Here is a 19369-nt window from a genome sequence, read left to right as displayed (position 1 = left end):
CAGGAGTACGAATGGACCACAGAGTGTGAACGGCAGCTTCAGGAGTATGAACGCAGGAGCCCCAGTCCCCACTTGACCTTTGTGAGCTGTGTGACTGGGAGCAAGTCACTTAACCTCTCTGAATTGGGTTCTCATCTGTCCACTCCGGTGGGCTGTTGAGCAGATAAAGATGGCAGGGCCGAGGTTGAACACCAGTGCAGAGGAGGGCTCAGGACATGGTGAGGAACGAATGGAAGTCTGTGGGGACCTTCTTTGTCTTCCAGGCAGGGGGTGGAATCAAGGGAGCATGACCCAGGGGGAGTCCCTGCCCACCTCCTGCCCTCCCAGGCCTGCTGGAAAAGGAGAACTTTCCCAACAAGAGAGGAGACCTCCTGGGGGAAGTGTTCCAGGCAGGGTCACGGTGGGAGGTCAGGCTGGAGATGGACTGCGTGAAGCACACTCAGGGGGCTGTGAGTCACGGGGGACTTAAAATAAGGAAGGAGAAGCCACCAATGAAGAGAATCAAGTGGGAATGGAGCCAGGTGAGCAGCGGGAAGTGTGGAGAGGTGCACAGAAGTGGCCAGGGCGAGGCTGTGGGCAGCACTGATTCCCTGCGTGGTTATAGGAGGCCGAGTGGGTCAAGGTCTGCCCTGCCCTATATGCTGTGTGACCCTGGGATGGTCACTCCCCCTCTCTGAGCCCTGGGTCCTCAGCTGTGAAAGGGGACAATCACTCCCAAGAGTTGCTCTGGACAGTCACAATGTCAAGCAGAGAGTGCCAAGCCACAGCGATGCTCAATAAACAGCAGGGGTCTTTACGATCTCATGGGCCCCTCCTTACTTACTCCATAAGTAAGATAAATTGGGGTCACCCGGTTTAGTTTAACGCTAAGGAGCCTGCCTGGCCAGCCCAGACCATTTCCTATGAGGCCCAGCCCCTCCCTGGCCCTGGCCCTATCCTTAGAGACACAGCTTCCATCCAAGGTGGGAGCACCAGGGTGGGGCCCCAGGCCAGGGAAGGGAGGAGAGTCAGGGTCCACCTTGCTGCCTACCAAGGAGGAGCTGGTGCCTGGGCTGGGAGGGCCAGGCCCTAAGGTTCAGCCTAACCAGTGGAAGGAGAGGCAGGAACAAAACCCACAGGGGCACCGCTGCACAGCCACACGGGTTCCAGAGCAGGCTGGGAGCAGTGCATGCATACCAGCACTGCCCCGAGTTCCCCATCGAGCTGGGGTGGCCAGAGGAGCAGGGCAGAGCAGAGGGCACCTCCTGGGAGAGGTGGACAGGAAGGGAAGGCACCTTCCTGACAGAGGACTGGCACGGACAAAGGCTGGAGGTTGGAAAGCTCAGGGCACATTCAGAACCAGAGAGTCAGGAGGCAGGAGGCAGACCATCCCAGCTCACCTGCTGCTTCCCGTAGGGCTGTGCCCCTTGCAGCTCCCAGCTCAGCTGACTATGCGCAGTAGGTCCTTCACCATTATTGCTGTTGATCCACGAGGCATGTACTAGGGCTGGTGACACGATTAAGCCATTCCTTCTTTAACCGTGGGCCAAGCATCCCTCATCCATCCAAGCATGTAAGGAGCACCCACTATGTGCCATGCCCTAGGCCGAGTTGGGAGGGATTCAGAATTTTTAAAATAAAGGGCCTCACTGTTCTGAAGCCAGGGCCTAGCACACTGAGGGTAACTTCACTCTCGTCCCCAGTCCTTTGCATCAGAACATCACTCCAAGGGCCCTCTCATGCCCCACCTCCTCCAGGAAGCTCTCCCAGACACTCTGGCCTTGTCTGCCTGTCAGGGTCTCGGCTTAGACCAGGTTGCCCCATCCCACACCAACGCGGAGGGCTCTTTGTGGGTAGGGGGAGTGGCAACCACGACAACGTGGGTCGCTTCCTTGTCGCCGTGGAGACTTGTGGGGTTGGCACCTGGCAAAGCTGGCCTGGCCACTCCATGTGGGGACTGGCAGCTCATCCTCCAGGGCCCGTCTCCTGGTCAGGGGGAGCCCCCTGCCTCCCCATGGCCAAGGCCCCTGTGTCCTGTGGGATGCTCATTCTCAGCCCCTGGGAGGGTGGGCGGAGGGCTGGGGGTGCATAGGCTGGATGCGGTGAACGAGAAGGACAAAAGCCAAGGGGTGAAGTGACCCCAGAAATAGCCCAGCAAGAGCTAAGAGGGTGAAGCAGGCCAGCCTCCCCACCCCTGCTGCCTGAAATAGAGTATTTCTGTGTCATCCCCTGACCTCAGACTGGTCAGAAGGCCGGAGACTCAGCCACATATATTAAAACAAGGTTACTCCCACCTTCAAGTGATTTTTAGCATTCTCCTCCTTCACACATTAACTCAGCAAGCATCTGCTGGGCAGTGGCAATGGAGGACACACAGATAAGACCTGGTCCCCAACTCGAGGGATCCCCACAAGCCCTTTCAAATGCATCTTAAAGAAGCGCTGGGTGGGTGCAGGGGGCTTACCCATAACATCTAAACCACACATCCAGCCCTTACAGAAAGTTCACCTTGACTCTCCTTCCAACCTTGGGGCCTTTGCTCTGGCTGTTGCTCTCATTTCTCCCCTGCGAGGTCTAGCTGAAATACCACCTCCCCCAGAAAGCTGTCACCTCCCCCCACCTCTTGTTCATCCTGCACCACGTAGGGTGCTGAGTGTCACAAGCTGCAGAAGCTGCATGGGGCAGGGGTTCAGGAAATAAAGGGGAATTGAGGCAGGGCTGGGAGCAGCTTCCTGCGAGCCCCTTTGCAGTAGCCGCGAGCAAGGACGGCCCCCACCTGAGTCCTCACACCCTCTCGTCCCTGCTTCACCCCCACTTGTCACAGCCTAAAACGCTGTGTTTTCCTGTCAAAAGAGAGGGATTTTTTTCATGATCTCTCTTCCTCTGAGCTCAGAGCATGAAGGTATCACTGAGGATATTGGAGGGAGAGAGGCGGGCCCTGTTCCCATCAGGGCTCCTCTCGGGTCAGCTCACTCAGGCCCAGCCTCCAGCAAGGGGAGCAAGAGGCCCATCTCCTGTGAGCTGGGAGGCAGGGGCCTCCTGGTTGGCAGGTGCACAGGAAGTGGGATGGCAAAGCAGGGACCACGAGATGGTGCGTGTCACATGGTGGTACAGAAGTACAGAAGGAGAGACATTTACACTGGAAATTCAGACTGTTTGGAACAGAATTCCAGGCTGAGTGTCCTGAGAGCAGGGTTGAAAGGGGCAATGGGATGAGTTACACATGAGGACACTGGTGACTGATAACAGAGGTCAGAGGCTTCCAAGGGGTCCCCATCCTTGACATGTGATGGAGACACGGTAGAGGAGAGCTCTGGGAAATCTGGGTCATGGTTTCCCTGAGTGGTTTGGAGTTGAGAAAGGCCTAGGAACTTATCGCTCTGGGCTGTAATCCTAGGGACAACGGGGAGGAGAACCAGGCATTGCCGCTGTTCAGTGGCCTCACAGTTCAGTGCTGTGACAGACACTCAAGGTATCAACCCAAGATGACAATAGGAACAAGTGCTCCGAAGGGACAGAAGAGGAAGCCAGGCAAAGATGCTGCACATAGGGAATTAGCACGTGCAAAGACCCTGCGCAAGAAGGAACATGGCGTATAGAAGGAACTGGTAGGTGGCCAAAGAACAGGGATAACAGGTGAGAAGTGAAGCTGGAGGGCTGGAGGTGATGGGGCAGGGGCTAGGGTGGTGGCAGTGAGAGGTGGACACATAGGAGATTTGGGAAGTGAAAAAGAAGGTAACAGAGGGGGAGGAGGGTGGAGTCAAGGGCGGCTCATAAGTTTCTGGTGTGCATAACCTGGTAGACGGTGGTGCCTTTGCTGAGAAGGGAGCCCTGCAGGAAGAGCAGGTTTGTAGAGCGATGAGTCCAGTTTTGGACACTCTGAGTTTGAGGTGTCTGTGAGACGTGAAGTCTAAAAGGAGGTGAGGACCAAGCACTGGGTGTGCAAGCCCCAGCCTGTGGGAGGGGTCTGGGCAGGGTGTGGTCATGCTGTGGGTCATGATGGGGTACGGAGAAGTGGCCATACTGGACCTAGAGAGGCTCTAACCATGGATGGGGAGACTGAGGCAGGAGATGAGTGTGTGAGAAGGAGGTGTAACCGCTGGCAAGGTGTCAATTCTGTCAGAGAAGAGTCCTGACCTCTCCACCCCCCGCCAGGGCAGGTGGGGTCACCATGGCAATTGCCCCTTCCTTCCTCTGGTAAGAGGCAGAAGGCTCCGGCTCTCTCCACTTGTGTGGCCATGGTCAGTTTCTTTACCTCTCTGACCCTTGTTTTTCTCACCTGTAAAATGCGGATAATGATGGTACCCTCCCTGCCTGGCAGAGGTGTGAGGATCACATAATTTAGGCCAGCATTTGAACGTACATCAGCAGCACCTGCAGATTTGTTAAAACACAGTGTGCTGGGCCCCTCTTCCAAGCTTCCGCTTCAGGAGGATTGGGGTGGAGCCTGAAATCTGCGTTTCTAACAAACTCCCAGGTGATGCTGCTGCTGCTGGTCTGCTGCTCCTCCATGGCCTCAGTTTCCCTAACTGTCCCCATGGGAGGAGGGAGCCCCCCCTGTGAAGCCTGCCTTGCAAGGCTTGAGGGGAAATGCAGGCGGGTGGGCAGGGCTGTCTCACTGGGTGTCATGTGGCCATATGGCCACCAGTGGGCGGGAGCGCTGCTCCGCAGAGAGGCTGGATGGGCTGCAGCAGGATGCGGCCAGCAACAGGATCCTCGCCGCTGCCTGGGTGTGACCCCAGCAAGCCTGGCCACACTCGGGCCTCAGATCCCCTATCGGCCTCGACTGACTGTGGCTCCTCAGGCGTCCTGGTGAGGGGGGAGTTAAGGGGCCATAAACACAGGCAGAGAATTTTACCCTTGAGATAGACAAGCCTCACTTCAGGGCCAATCTGCAACCTCCGCACACCAGTCTCTGTGCACTTGGAGTCTTGGTACCCACAGGACTGCAGGGAGTGGGGGGGAAAGGAGCCCAATCTATGGGGCTGCCTCAAGGGGACCCCCTACCTGAAGGCAAATCCAGTGGGGGTTTCTGATAAGAGGGGGCATGCAGTAAGCCCTTAGGTGGGGCATTTTGGAGCTACAGCTCAGGTCAGGTTAAGAGGCCTGGGGGACCCCCAGGTCAGGGAGTGCAGTAGTGGGCTCAGGGGAGGTGGCACAACAGCAACCCTTGTAAAGCATCTTCTTTGCACCAGCTCAGAGGTGCTTTATACATATACATTCATTTAATCCTCATAACCATTCTGTTTGTGCTATTATCCCCATTTTACAGAAGGGGAAACTGAGGCACAGAGAGGCTAGGTAACTTGCCCAAGGTCATACAGAGAGTCAGTGGCAGAGCCTGGATTGAACTCAGGCCGTCTGGCTCCAGGGTCTGCTTCTAATGCACCTGGGAGTCCAGAGCAGGAAGCCCCTACCCAGGTTCCTAGCCTGGGATTCCAAGTCACCTCCCTCCTCTGCCAGGAGGGGGAGCTCACTCCTCTGAGAGGCCCCTGCCCCTGAGAAGCTGATGGGCTGGGGAGAGGCACTTTACCGTCAGTCCTGCTCTGAGCAGCAGACAAGACTGGGGCCCTGAGTGGGCTCCGACATCTTTGCTCAGATCTCAACTCCGTTGGTAGCTCTGGGAAACAGCCCCCTGGCAGGACTGCCAGATAAAATATAGACTGCCCCGTTAAATTTCAGATAGACAACAAATATTTTTAAAATTTACGTGTGTTCCAAATATTACATGGGGCATGTTGACATTCAAAAACTATTTGTTGTTTATCTGAAATTTGAACTTAACTGGGTGGCCTGTATTTTTATTTGCTCCATCTGGCAACCCTACCCTTGGGCGTAACCCCCTCACACCTCCTATGCCCAGCCAGCCCCTTCCCTTTCCTTTCTCCTTGGTGCCCTCTCTGGAGTGGGCAGTGTCTGCATGTCTGCTTCAGACTGGCCACCTGGTGCCTCCTGACTCCTCCTACTGGGTTTTCTCAGGCACCCCAAGCTTAGTGCACCCTAAAATAACTCCCCATTTTCCCTCCTGGGCCCCTCTCAGAGGTGCACCACCATCCACCCAGCCACCTAGCCAGGGACCAGGGAGCCCCTCAGTTTCTCGCTGTCCTCACCTGTACCTCCTATTCATCCTTTCCGAAGGCCCCTACATCTCTCCCCTCCATCACCTCTGCCCTGCTTGTCCCCCTCTTCCCCCACAGCCCCCTCCAAAATGTCCTCAGGCCACCTGCCAGGTCTGAACCCACCCTCTCCTGCTTCGAGGCAGGGCCCTGAGGATGTGCAGAAGCCAAGAGCATTGTCACAGTGGGAGGTTTGATTTCTGAGCGGATGGTCACAGTCTGGCTAGAGGGTCCCTGGGATCTAGGTCAGTGTGTGTGAGTAAGCCAGGGCCCTCCCACCAAAATAAAAGTCCCCGGGCCCAGCCAGGACTTCAGGTTCCCCTGCACTGTCCTCCTGCTGACCCTGGTCTTTCTGTTTTGCAGCTCCCTGAGGGCCTCCTTTGACTCTCTGAAGCAGCGTAAGTCCCGCCTGCTCCCCACTCCAGGCTGCAGGGTGACAGGACCTTCTGGGAACACCAGATCCCCCACCGTTGGGGATAGATGGATGCTGGCCGGGAGTCGAGGCTGGTGGAGGACTTGGGGTGACAGAGATGAGCTGTGGGGTTGGGGTGGGCTGGCCCAGGCAGGGGCAAATATGTGAGTGGCTGGGGCCCACCAGGTCTGACACCGGGGACCACTGTCCTTACTCCATCCCCAGAAATGGAGAACGTGGGCAGCGCCCACATCCAGCTGGCCCTGGCCCTGCGTGAGGAGTTGCGGAGCCTGGAGGAGTTTCGTGAGAGGCAGAAGGAGCAGAGGAGGAAGGTAAGGGGGCGCGGGGATGGGCCTCGAGTGGGCGGTGGCTGTTGTCGCTGTGGAGGCAGTAGGGGACGGGCTCTCCCGATGGGCAGCACCCCAGGCTTGCGGGTGATGGCGATTTGAAGGAGGAGAAGGGGCTGTGGACAGACACCTGGTACTGGGACCAGGGCCCAGCTCTCGGGCCTGAAAGCCCCACTGGGGGTCTTCCCCTTGCGCTGTCTCAGGCCAGGAAGAGGGAAAGACCTTGGTCTTTTTGATCATCCTACTACAACAGGCTATAGAGGGTCCATGACAGCTTGGGGGTATCCAAAGGAGGCAACCTAAGTTGGGGAGTCACCAGAAACTGGTCCTGAGCCCAAGGATCAGGGCTGTTTACCTGGGAAAAAGGAAGACTTGGGAGTCAGTCACTGCAGCCACTCTGCAGGGCTGCCTGAGGCTGAGGGGAACAGACAGAGCTTGTGGGGAGTGGGGGCTGCCGAGCCTACCTCAGCATCCAAAGGTACTGTTCACCCATCTGTAGGGTATGGCTGTCCCTAGATGGAGGGATTGCATGGAGAGGGAGTGAGGTCCCCATCATGGGAGGTATACAAACAGAGGCTGGAGGCTACTTGTCAGGGAAGCTGCAGAGGTTGGATGGGAGGTGGGCTTGGTGACCCCTGTGTCCCAGGGCCCCCTCCCAAGCCTGAGACTCTCTGACTGGCTGAGCACGTGGCCCTCTGGGAAGGCAGGTACGGACTCATGATCAGCCTCTCAGGGCCTTAGTGATAAGCGTGGTGCCTTGGACAGGGTGGGAGAGGCCAGGGCACAGGAGCACTTCTTGCTTGGAGAGGAAGCATTATTGTAAACTGTCCAAAGAACTGAAAATGGAAAATTCCACACTGAGCTGTGAAGGGACAGAAGGCAACAGTTCATGGCTGGGGCCAGGCTGGGACTGGGTGTCCTGGCCAAGCCACTTACCCTCTCTGTGCCTGTTTCCCTCTTGTGGGATGGGACACTTACATCCACCTCCCAAGCTTTGGGGGACCCAGCCCAGAACTAGGCCCCTTGCAGTCTTCACAGGCAGGATGCTGGCTCCGATTAGTAGCTCTGGCCCCAGAAGTTTAGTGTGGCTGTACTCCCTGTCTGCCCATCTGGCCAGCTGGGGCCTCAGGCTTTCACGATTCTAAATTTGGGTTCCTGAGCAGACAGTGGGTCCTCCAAGCCAGCCCCAGAAGTTGGCCCAGCCTTAAGGAGCTGCAGCAGGCGACCCCTCTGAGCTGGGACTTGCTTGCAGAGCATCTACTGTGACAGCAAGGCCCCAGGATGGCTGTTTAGAGCTTTCCTGTGGCCAGTGGGGCTGTGATGTCTGAAAAAGCTGTTCTGGACAGAGGGACAGTTCCAGGGTGTGATCAGGGCTCCCACAAGTGAAGGACAGCCGTGATGTAGTGTGCGGGGAAGGCTGCCTGGGTGTGTGTGCACACGTGTGCATGTATGGACGTGGGTGTGCACCCAGGAGAATGAGAGCACACCTCTGCACACCTGTGAGCATGTGCATGTGTTTCAGTGTGTGTGTGTGTGACCAGGTGGCTTCTCGAGGTCTCCCGGCTGGCACCGGCCCCACTGAGACCCCAGGCACGAACCAGCTCCAGCCCCAACACGAGAGGTGTTTCATTTCCCATTATCCTTAGAGCCAAACTCTGTCCAGGCCGAGTTCCATCTTCTCCATCTGTACAAGGAGCCTGGGAGGCGAGGTGGAGGTGCAGGGGCCCCGTGTGTACCAGCGGGTGACCATGACCAAGTCTGGGGTGTGTACACAGGGCCCATGGCTGTGTGTGGCGGACATGGGAGAGTGTACGTATGTGTACTTGTGAGTGGTGTCTGAGGTTGCTCTGTGAAGGCCTTGTGTATATGCAAGGGGGAGCGTGGGGGCCTGTTAACGTTTACTTATGTGTGTGCGTGTGTGTGCCAGCGTGGGTACGCGGGGTATGATGGCTTTGAGTGGGTACAGAGGCTTGTGAGTGGAGGACAGCGTGCGTGCGTGTGCGCATGTGCATGTAGGTAGGTTGGGTATTCCCGGGCTAGAGACCAAGTCCTGGCTGGTGTCTGCAGGGAGAAGATACACCATGTGTATCCATGCCCCGGGTTCCTCTAGCTTTCTGTTCTGAGCAGTAGTTGTGAAAGAGCAGGCTGAGGGAGAGGGAGGGCATCTTGTCACCACCCCCTTCAGAGCCAGGAAGGAATGCTGGGCCTCATCCCAAGGACACCCCGTCCTCTGGGCCTAAGGGAGTGTCCTGAGGCCACGCCCCAAGCTCAGAGCCTCACGTCCCCTGCAGTATGAGGCCATCATGGACCGTGTCCAGAAGAGCAAGCTGCTGCTCCACAAGAAGGCCATGGAGGTGAGCGCAGGGGTCTTAGGCCTGGAGGGGTGGCCGGGGTCAGGGTGTGGATGCCAGGAGCCCTGGACTGGGCACCTGGGACAGGGATGCCTCAGGCCTCCATCCAGCAATAGGCACAGTGGCCTGTCGGGTTCTTGGTGTTGCACTTGCTCCCAGGGTGCCATGCAGATTGGCCCACGGCCTGACCTTGGGGGGCTCCTGACTGATGGGCAAGCAGCCAGTCCCGGACAGCGGTCTACAGGGTCATCCAGGCTGTCAGCTGGGGACTCCAGGGGCAGAGGGAGAAGGGACCCCTGAGCTGTGTCTCCTAGTTCACTGAGTAAGGAGAAAAATAGCTCCACCACGTGTGCGGAGGCTGGCATCGTGATGACGCATGGCATTTTAAGGGCCCTGCTGGCGGTTTGATGCGACCACACCTCTGAAGAGGCCGGGGCTGTGGGCAGGGCTACATTGTCCCCACTGGGAAGGGGCCTGGGAACAAGACTCCCTTCTCCATCTCCATTCTGGATCCCCAAATCCTTGTCCCTGGTGAGGAGGCCCCCAACCCATCCACAGCCCCCAACAGGGAGAAGGGAGGTTGGGCTCAGGAGCCTCACTTGGGGCCCCCAAGTCACGCCCCTCCACACCCCCACCCCCAGTCCAAGAAGACATATGAGCAGAAGTGCCGAGATGCAGACGACGCCGAGCAGGCCTTCGAGCGCATTAGCACCAATGGTCAACAGAAGCAGGTGGAGAAGGTGCGTGGAGCCCCTGAGGCCATGTGGTGTCACAGGGCTGGGGCAGGGCGGGGAGGGAGGGAAGGGGTGCCACAGACACTCCAAGGCAAGGTCTGCATCTGGGATATCCTGGCTGCTCACCTCGCTCTGAACCTTCCTCCCTCTGTCTGTGAAATGGGTTTCCTAGAATCTCAGGGTCTAGATAGACAGTCAGCTTGATCCCCTTTGCCATCTCCAGGCTGCACCCAAGGACCCACTCCTCAGAGCAGGCCCACTGCAGCCCAGGCCCAGAGCTCACAGGGCAATGAGAGCAGATGCTAACCCTCACACAACCCTTTGGAGAAGGGCTCAGTAGGCCCATGTCACAGGAAACAGGCCCAGAGATGGTAAGTGACTTGTTCAAGGTCTGAGGGCCAGGCAGAAACAGAGAAAGGACCCAAACCCAGGTTGTCCAGAACCCAAGCTCTTGACTACTCTGGCCTCTTGGCCAGGGTGGGAGTGTCAGAGATGCCAGGGCTCAAGAACACATTTTGCCCATTGCACAGACAGGAAAGCTGAGGCCCAGAGAGGGCAGGGGCCTGCAGGTGAGTTGGTGGCAGCAAGTCAGGGACAGAGCCCCAGCCTCAGCCAGTGGGTTCAGCAGTGGGCGTGGGGCCCCAGGGCCCGGCCCCGGGTCTACATTTCCCCCTCTAGGTCTCAACATCTAGTTTTCACATGTACCTGCATGAAGTGCAGGTTTCTGTTTTATTTCTTTTTTACTGGAACCAGGCTGTGGGCCCTTGTAGGGTGAGGCTGGAGTTAATGATGGAACTTGCCCACAGTTGGCTCCTGAGTGTCCCCCTGTGTGGCCAGAGAGGGGGTGACAGAGTCCCTTCAGGGTTGTCCAGGGAAACTCGGAGCCCAAGGGCTGGGCTGGGGGGTTCCCGGGGGCGGGGCTTCAATGCTGCCTTCCCTCTGTCTCTTCAGAGCCAGAACAAAGCCAAGCAGTGCAAGGACTCAGCCATGGAGGCAGGTACGTGGCTAGCCCACCTCCTCAGCCTAGGGGGTAGGGTGGCTTGGACATCCCTTCCCCCACAGCACACTGCCTTCACCCTGGGGACACAGTCACGCTCATCACTCTCATTTCCATACTTATGCAAGTAAAACGAAACCATTCGTTTTCTCACATTTGCCAAGACTGTTCTTGGTGCTTTGCATGTTTTAACTAACACTCACAACAATCCTGCAAGGTGGTCATTATTACTATCCCCTTTTTTTTAACAGACGAGGAAACTGTGGCACAGAGAGGTTAATTAACTTGCCCAAGGTCACACAGCCAATAAGTGGTAGTAACTGTATTTGAACGCAAGCCATCTGGCTCCAGGGCCCAGGACTTTCACAGCCACAATCAAGGGAGACAGGCCCACTCATCGCACATACCTCTCTCTCTCTTACATACACTGAAACCCATCAGAGCCTTCTCTGGGCTTCTGTCTCCTCTATCCTTCTCCTGATGCCAGAAGACCCCAACACCCCTATCTCTGCTGACACAACTCCTAGGACAGAGAGCATACCGTTGCTCCCTTTCCCTGGGAAGGCTCTCCCTCCTGCTAGCGCTGCCTTTCCCAGGACCCAGCTGCTCCCTTGGCTGGGGGCACAGAGGTCATGGTCCAAGCCTGCTGGCTTCCTAGCCGGATAGCTCCCAATGCTCCCCTTCACCCCTCCTCCAGGGCTGCCCTCTCTGAGCCTGTTTCCCATCTGGAAAGTGAGACGGTGGGACCTGGGGATGGTGAGAGGCCCAGATTCTGACTTTGGGTGTATGAGGCTCTGCTCCAGCCCCAGGCAGCTGGACCACAGGGGGAGCTGAGAGTCACCCTAAGGGCAGCACCACAGTGGGTGGCCCTTACGAGCATTCAGATGTAGCACCAGCAGCCAGGGCAGGTCTCTCTAAGGAGGAGGAGGGCACTATGGGCAGGGGCACTGCAGGAGCAAAGGGGTGGCCTGTGGGGGGCGTCTAGGCCGCTGGCCTCCCCAAGGACTGCCTGTGCTTCCAGAGCGCGTGTATAGGCAGAACATCGAGCAGCTGGAGAAGGTGCGGGGCGAGTGGGAGCAGGAGCACCGGACCACCTGTGAGGTGAGACACTCCCGGCGTGGAGGCTGCTTCCCGAGCTACGAAATGGGAGGGACGCCCGTCCCCGCTCCCGCCACTTCACGGGGTGGGGGGCGGGGAGGCAGTGCTGCGGGAAAGGCATCATTCCTTCACTCATTCACTCATCCACTCACTCCACAGGCCCTGTGCTGGGTCCCTGCTCCCGGGGAGCTCACCGCCTGGCTTTGTGCTCTGGGTCCCCTTTTGCAGGCAGGCATCCTTCACCCCTTTTGGCTGAAGCCGAAACTGAGGCTCAGACAAAACCCATAGCTTCCCTGGGCTCTGCTGATGAGCAGGGCCTGGGAGACAGCCCTCAGGATTCGGGGTCCAGGGCTCCTCTTAAGACACTCCCCAGGGGTACACTCCCCCACGCCTGGAGGAAGGACGGGGCAGGAAGCCCACAGGCAGTTCAACTTCCCTCCCCAGAAGCCTCAGGAGCTGGCACAGAGGTGGGGGTGGGGATGCCCAGGAAGAGTCTTTCCTTTCGGCTTGGCTTCAGCAGAAGGGGTCTGGCTGGTCAGCCCCAGCTGAGCTGAGTGGGGCCTGGCCTGGCCCAGCCCTGCAGCAGCCCCCCGCCCCGGCCCCGCTTCTCCCCCAGGCCTTTCAGCTGCAAGAGTTTGACCGGCTGACCATCCTCCGCAATGCTCTGTGGGTGCACTGCAACCAGCTCTCTATGCAGTGCGTCAAGGATGATGAGGTAGGGGCTGAGGGCAGGGAGGGGTAGGGAGTGGGAGGGGGGCGTGAGGAAAGGTCAGCCTTCTAGCAACGGCGCACCCAGGTCCACCTGAGCCTGTCAGCAAATACCTAGTCCTCTGTGGTCCGAGCCCTGGCCTCAGGGGTCTCCGACCTCAGCGCTGAGCAGCTGCCCCAGGCCCCGAGTACAGGGAGCTCAGTACCACAAAGGGCCACAGCCTCTCTGCCTGCAGACTGGGCTTTGTGGTTACCCTGGCATCTGCCCTCTCTGCTCACCCCTGCTCCAAGGCCTTGGCTCTGCTATCAGAGCCACAGAGCACATGCTCCCTCTGCTGGGATGGGGAAGGGAGGTGGACACAGCACCTCAGAGGTTTGCAGAGAGGCTGGGGGACCCTCGGTTGCCCTGCTCCAGGCCTGGCGCTTGCAGGAGCCAAGGTTCCGTCCCTCTTCTGTCTCTAGACATCTCCAGGGTGTCCTGGTTCCCCCTTACTGAGCTCTACATGCCTGGTGGGCTGGGTGGGTCCTCCTCAGCAGAGAGGGGCCGCCACCTCCCTTGCCAGGGGCCTTGCAGTCCTAGAGCCATAAGCTCCCTCTCTCATGGCAGCCCTGACTCCCTGATGCCCGCTGCTGTTACTTGCCTAATCCCTTCTGCCTATGGGGTGAGGAGTTTTGGGGGTTTTCTCCCCAAATGACTTGAGCCCACCTGGTGACCTCCTTGTAGCGGAGGAAGGAGTGTGGGCTCTGAATCCTCTCATACCGGATCCAAAGCCCAGCACACTGAATTCCTGCTTTGTGACCTTGGGCCAGTCACTCTCCTCTGAATTTCCTCATCTGTAAAATGAGGAAGCAGTGTCTACCTCAGAGAACAGGAGTGGGGTAAATCCCTTGCAAAGGAACTTGTGCACAGTAGGTGTTCCGGAAACAGGAGAAGCTGTCAGCCAGGGCTCTAACCCCTCAGGCAGGCCTGGGGCAGTTACACCTCAAGGCCCCTGGTCAGAGTTCAGACCCGAAGTGGGGGCAGGCTTGACAATGTGGGCATGGAGGTGAGGCCTGGCCCCTCAGCCTCTGCTTTTTCCTGCCCCCAGCTCTACGAAGAGGTGCGAGTGACGCTAGAAGGCTGCAGTGTGGATGCCGACATAGACAGCTTCATCCAGGCCAAGGGCACGGGCACTGAGCCCCCAGGTGAGGCCCACGTACTGGCAGCACAGCCTCTGGGTCCAGGCCCACCTTCCCTAGGCCTGGCCCAGGTTCTCTGAGCCTCAGCTGCCAGGACAGAACTGGGGTGGCTCACAGCTCCTTTCTGGGTGGAGAAGCCTTGGCCAGGCCCGGGGAAGGGGTCAGGGACAGTGCAGTCCCCTGGTTGGGTCCTTAGCCTGCCGCCTCATCCAAGACAGAGGATGAGCAGAGCTTAGGAACACTGACACTGGAGGGGGAGATGAGGATGGGGACAGAGGCAGGAAGCCTCCCCAGAGCACCTGCTCCAGCCTGCTTGGTGCCACTACATCTTGAGTCTAGACTATTCGGTCTTGGTGGTGCCCACAGTGAGATATCTCTAGGAAGGGAGCGGGCCCCGTCCTCAAGCACCAAGGTGGCCAGGGCAAGGATGGTAAGGTGGGGCCCCAGTCTGGGTCTCCGGATGGGGAGAGGATGGGGTGCCGAGTGGCACAGGTCCTCCCTGCCCTGCCCTTGCCACCCTGGGCCTCATGCGCTTGCTGCCTGCAGCTCCGGTGCCCTACCAGAACTACTATGATCGGGAGGTTGCCCCGTTGTCCAGCAGCCCTGGTGTTCAGCCGTCCTGTGGCATGATAAAGAGGTGAGCCGCCTGCTGGGTGCCAGCCGGACGGGATACAGAGGGTGGGGCCGGGGGTGGGGAACGGGGGCTGCCAGGGAGGGAGGCCAGTCTCTCCTCCTGCAACTGGCTCTTCCACATGTATTTATTGGGCATCTATTATGTGCCTGGTGCCAGGGTTTAGGTGCTGGGCACTCTTCGGGGACAAGACAGGTTCAATCTAATCTCATGACACCCTCAGCCTGAGGGGACCTAGGCATTAAAGAATCACAGCCCCCTTATTCACTAGCGACTATGCTCAGAGCTCCAGGGAGACCCCAGGCTGGCTGACCCCTTGGGCTCTGCTGCTAGCCTGGTTGGAGCCTTGGACAGTCAGGCTTAAGTGGCAACCCTCTCCCACTGGCACGGGATCAGGGCATAGGAGAAGGCCCTACAGCCAGTACTCTTGGAGAATTCTCCAGGTTTTTCCAGGGCCCCTTCCCTGGCCTGGCTGTGGTAGGTGCCAGGGTCCTGGTGTCAGGCCCCAGCGTGTCACTTGCACAAGTCACGCACCTCCTCTAAGCCCGGGGCCTATGCGTGTTGGGGGCAGACTCAGACCTAAGGACCCTCTTGGTTCAGGCCTTGGGTGACGATGGTGACAGCCCACTGGGAGCGCCATGGCCTGCTCAGGGAGCCCCCCTGCCCAGGAGCCAGTTCCCTGAGCTCCCCATCTGTGCACATCTAGGAGCATCCATGGGCTTCACATGGTGCCTGCGCCCCACCCCCACCCCCAGGCCTCTGTGACCTCCTCCCTCCCTCCAACCCACTGCAGAGAAGGCCCTGCCTTTGAGAGGCGGGTGGGGTGGAGGTGACGGGCTCCCGGTCCTCTGAGGACAGCTCATTTCTGAGGCCTCTGGAGCCGCCCTGCAGGAAGGCTCCTGGGAGGCAGAGGCTTGTGGGCACCATGGCATGCTCCTCAGGGAACCCTGAGAAAGTAAGAACCCCAGGAGGAGGGCATTCCTACCCTCGCTATCATGCCAAAATCTTAGGGGACTCAGACCTCCCTGCACTCCCAGTGAGGACCCAGATCCCAACACAGGTGGTCACTTAAACAACGGGACAGAAGAGCTCACCTGGGGCAGTATCAAGAAAGGTCAGAAAGGGGTCTGATGAGGATGAAAGATAAAGAGGGAAAGAGGTCGCACAGGCAGAGGCCTGGCTGTTGCAGGGGACAGGCAGGGACCACCGTGTGGGGACCAGAAGCCAGGCAGGGCTGGGGAGGGGCAGGGGCCAGTGGCCAGGAAGTGAGTGGACGGAGGAACGGAGTCGAAAGCGCAGACAGCCCTGGCACACACAGCCTCGACGAGCTGCTCCTCCAGCCCCAGCCCTGCTGGGTTAACCCTACCTGGCAGGGGCAGGAATGCCACAGGCACCAAGTCTGCAGGGCCCAAGGTAGCATCAGGCCTTCCCACATGTGCCAAGTCCATGCATGCCTGTCCATGTGTTTCCATCCTGGGCCCTCAGCTCCACAAACCCTGCAAGGGGGCGGGGGTCCCGGATTCTCCCACCCTGGGAAAGGTCTCTGTGTCCCACCTGGCACTACAGGGCAGGCTCCTACGGGCCCAGCCCCTTACTGGGCACTCAAGACCCCTGGGGGGTCTGGCCTTGTCCCTATTTCAGTCTTATCTCCTATATACCCCAAACTGGTCCACTCCACTTCCCAAATTCCTCTGTCTGTACAATCTGCACCTTTGCACTCCTCTCCCATTCACCGGCAATGCCTTGCACTCCAGTCTCTACCTGATAAAGCTGAGTCTTTGCAGACTTGGCTTGACCCCAACAGGCCAGGAAGCCTTTCCTGATCAGGGGAAGTAGCATCAGCCTCTACTCGTTTAGCCCTTAGCACTGTCTGCTTCGGGGCACCCACATCTGGTTCCTTACTAGGTACCCCAGTGTCTGCCTCTGCCTCTTGATTCTTGCCTTTTTTTTCTCTCTTTTATTCAACAAACTTCCATGAGTCCAGCTCAGTCCAGGTCTGAGCCAGGCACGAGGGAAGGGGTGAATTAGCCTAGCACTGCCTCCTGGACCTCACTTTGTGTGGTCGGGGAGCGGCTGGGCTGCCCAGGCTGGTGAAGGTCCTAGCGAGGTGTGAGTGGGCCAAGCTCTAGGGGGCAGCTCCTTTGCCCATGGGGGAGGCTGGAGCAGGGGCCTGGTGGGTGTAGGGCCTGGGCCCTGGAGCACAGAGGTCTTAGAGCCCCCATTTAGGCCCTGCAGGGAGCAGGTACTGAGAAGACGTCTACAGGGTGAGGCACTGAGAGAGTGCGGCTGGGCAAGAGCCACTGGACCACTCTTTAGGGAGTCCTCATGGTGAGGGGCACCCCATAAATCACATCTGTGCCTGGAGGCTAGGGGCAACCCCAGCCCTGGAGCCCTGTGGGCTCCCTGCCTCATCTACTCCCCCCATCCCACCCCGACTCACCTGCTTTCCTCCCTGCCCCCAGGTTCTCTGGGCTGCTGCACGGAAGTCCCAAAACAACATCGTCAGCAGCTTCTGCAGGTAATTGGGGGTGACAACTGTCAACCTGGGGTGAAGGGGAGGATGCCTACTTGGCACAGATGGGCCTTCCAACAGCTGGGAGGTTGGGGGTTGGGAAGAGGCTGGGCCAAGTTTGGGGAAGCTCCACGTCTGGGGGGCCTCCAGGGACCACTGTTCTTTGTAAGGGGCGGGTGCCAGGCCTCACCCTGCTCTCAGCCTCCACAGAGACCCTGACTCCCACCTCTGATCGGAATGAGGGTGTCTATGCCGCCATCGCTGTGCAGGAGGCGCCAGGACCCCACACCCTGCCAGCCCAGGATTACAGGGCGCTCTATGACTACACAGCCCAGGTGAGGCCCCGCCCTCCCCTCCTTGGGAGGGCACCAGCACGCCCAAGGGTGTGCTCACACGTAGGCACATGCACTGAGTGGGCTGGGGTGGGTGCCCTTAGAACAGCACCTGGCCTTTGGGAGGGGCCCAGTGTGGACGTGCTGAGTGAAAGCTGATGAACGGCACGAGGGCCTTGGTCACAAGCACATGCGGTATACAGGCAGGTGTGCACGTGTGCAGCAGCTGGCAGAGCTGCAGCTATCTGAGGAAGTGGTCTGAGGATCAGGCTCTGCACCCACAGGTGAGGGCCTTGTTCTCCGTGACCACGGGCGCCCAGAACAAGCCATGGTCAGAACGAGGCCCTCAGCTGTGCCGGGGTTGATTTTCTGAAGCCCACAAGGGGAGGATGAGTAAAGGAGCCACAGGGCAGCTGTGCCCAGATCCCCAAAGAGTCTAATCTGCTCCCAGTTTGAGGTGAGGGAGTACAGAGCTGGACTCCAGATCCACTGGGACTGAGGCCAAGCATCTCCTCGGGGCTCGGCGGGCTGCACTGACTCCCGAAGCCTGGTCCCTGGACAGGGAGACAGCCCAGGAGAATGATGGTGTGCCTGTATGGCAAGGGCTAGCAGAGGTGCGGGCGTGGCAAACACACCTGACTTGCTAGGTTGCAGCGTCTGAAGCAGGGAGGGGAAGAAGGGAGCGGCAGGGAGGTGAAGCAGGGGAAGAAGCCCCAGGTTGTGTGGGAGGCCCACAATGACAAACCAGAGGGGACAAGAGGCTGAGCCCCACGAGGCACCCCACACCCTATGTCTCCAGGGCTGCCTTAGCCCAGAGTGGCCGTGTCTTGCAGCCCCAGGAGGCCAGCATGTCTCAGGTGACAGCCCATCTGGGAGACAGGCTGGCATTTACTGCCTGGGGTTGGGGGAACGCCTGACCAAAGGCCCTCCCAGCAGGCCCACTTCAGCCAGATGCGTTTTCATTCTCTTGCCCAGAATTCCGACGAGCTGAACATCTCTGTGGGGGACATCCTGGAGGTCATCCAGGAAGGGGAGGATGGCTGGTGGACAGTGCAACGGAACGGGCAGCGTGGCTTTGTCCCTGGCTCCTACCTGGAGAAGCTTTAAGGAAGGGGCAGTAGCCCCCGCCTGGACCTGTCCTGTCCACGGGGCCAGCAGTGCCCCCACCACTGCCCTGGCCTCGCAGGGGCCTCAAGACAGAGCCTACCCTCAGGAAAGGTACCGGCTGCTCCCGAGCAGTCCTTCCCACAGGGAATAAAGGAGCGCTCTTTTTCCTCCTTGCACCCGTGTCCAAGTGCTCAATTCGGAGGAGGCAAAGGAGGGGAGAAGCCCAGGAGAGCAGAGCTCCCCACCTGCAGTGTTGTCACTGAGGCCCCAGCTCGGGTCTGTCCCTGGTCTGCTGGGGATGGGGAGGTACCCTAGCCCTGGGTCCCGGGGAACTGCCACGGAGACATATTCACAGCGGGCAATGGGAGAAGGCCGCAGCGGTCAGGGAGGACGGGGGTAGGGGCAAGGAGACGCTTGGGACAGCTGGGATGGGGAGACCAGGCTTCCTGGGGCAGAGGGACTAGAGCAGGGCAGCAGCAGACAGAACACAGGGAAGGCAAGAGCAGCAGGACAGGGCAGGTGTGTGAGCACAGGGAGGAGGGACACCTGGAACGTTCTGGGGATGAGCCAAGCTTAGTTCCAGGCAGGAAACAGGTGACAGGTCTGCCGAGGCGGAGGGGCTGTGGCATGGTCACTTAGGCAGGCCTGGAGTCTATGCGGGCTGACCTGGGCACAGAGGTGGCCAAGCTCTTCTTCTGCTCTTGGTGCTCTCCGGCCTTTGTCTTTTTGGCCCCAGAAACGTAACTTCTACTGCTGCCCAAGGCCTGCCACGGCCCTGCTCCAGCCACGCCAAGGGCCTGGGGAGTGACTGCGGGGGGAGAGCCAGTGGGAACCGGCCGCTCCGCAGTCCTAGGCCTCCCCAGCAC

The 19369-nt window shown here is 59.0% G+C and overlaps 1 protein-coding gene across 3 annotated transcripts in view; it reads left to right on the top strand.

Moving 5' to 3' along the window:
* PSTPIP1 (proline-serine-threonine phosphatase interacting protein 1) overlaps positions 1-18679 on the top strand; it is a 41603-nt gene extending 22924 nt beyond the window's left edge. For 2 of the 3 annotated variants that reach the window (XM_027123702.1, XM_027123704.1), the window contains exons 4-15: positions 6459-6493; positions 6733-6839; positions 9146-9208; positions 9847-9945; positions 10891-10936; positions 11958-12037; positions 12651-12749; positions 13831-13927; positions 14468-14558; positions 17015-17070; positions 17266-17399; positions 18372-18679. In XM_027123702.1, coding sequence (XP_026979503.1) covers positions 6459-6493; positions 6733-6839; positions 9146-9208; positions 9847-9945; positions 10891-10936; positions 11958-12037; positions 12651-12749; positions 13831-13927; positions 14468-14558; positions 17015-17070; positions 17266-17399; positions 18372-18503 — 1039 coding nt within the window. In that variant the 3' untranslated portion in view covers positions 18504-18679. The remainder of the gene's footprint in view (positions 1-6458; positions 6494-6732; positions 6840-9145; positions 9209-9846; positions 9946-10890; positions 10937-11957; positions 12038-12650; positions 12750-13830; positions 13928-14467; positions 14559-17014; positions 17071-17265; positions 17400-18371) is intronic. The other variant, XM_027123703.1, reaches the window with a different exon arrangement.
* The last annotated feature ends 690 nt before the right edge of the window (positions 18680-19369 follow it).

Source organism: Aethalodelphis obliquidens, unplaced genomic scaffold (assembly GCF_003676395.1).
Source record: "Aethalodelphis obliquidens isolate GAN/ISIS:26980383/991018 unplaced genomic scaffold, ASM367639v1 scaffold26, whole genome shotgun sequence".
Taxonomy (NCBI): Eukaryota; Metazoa; Chordata; class Mammalia; order Artiodactyla; family Delphinidae; genus Aethalodelphis; species Aethalodelphis obliquidens.
Note: the sequence above shows the minus strand (reverse complement) of the source record. Positions and strands in the feature narration are given on the sequence as shown.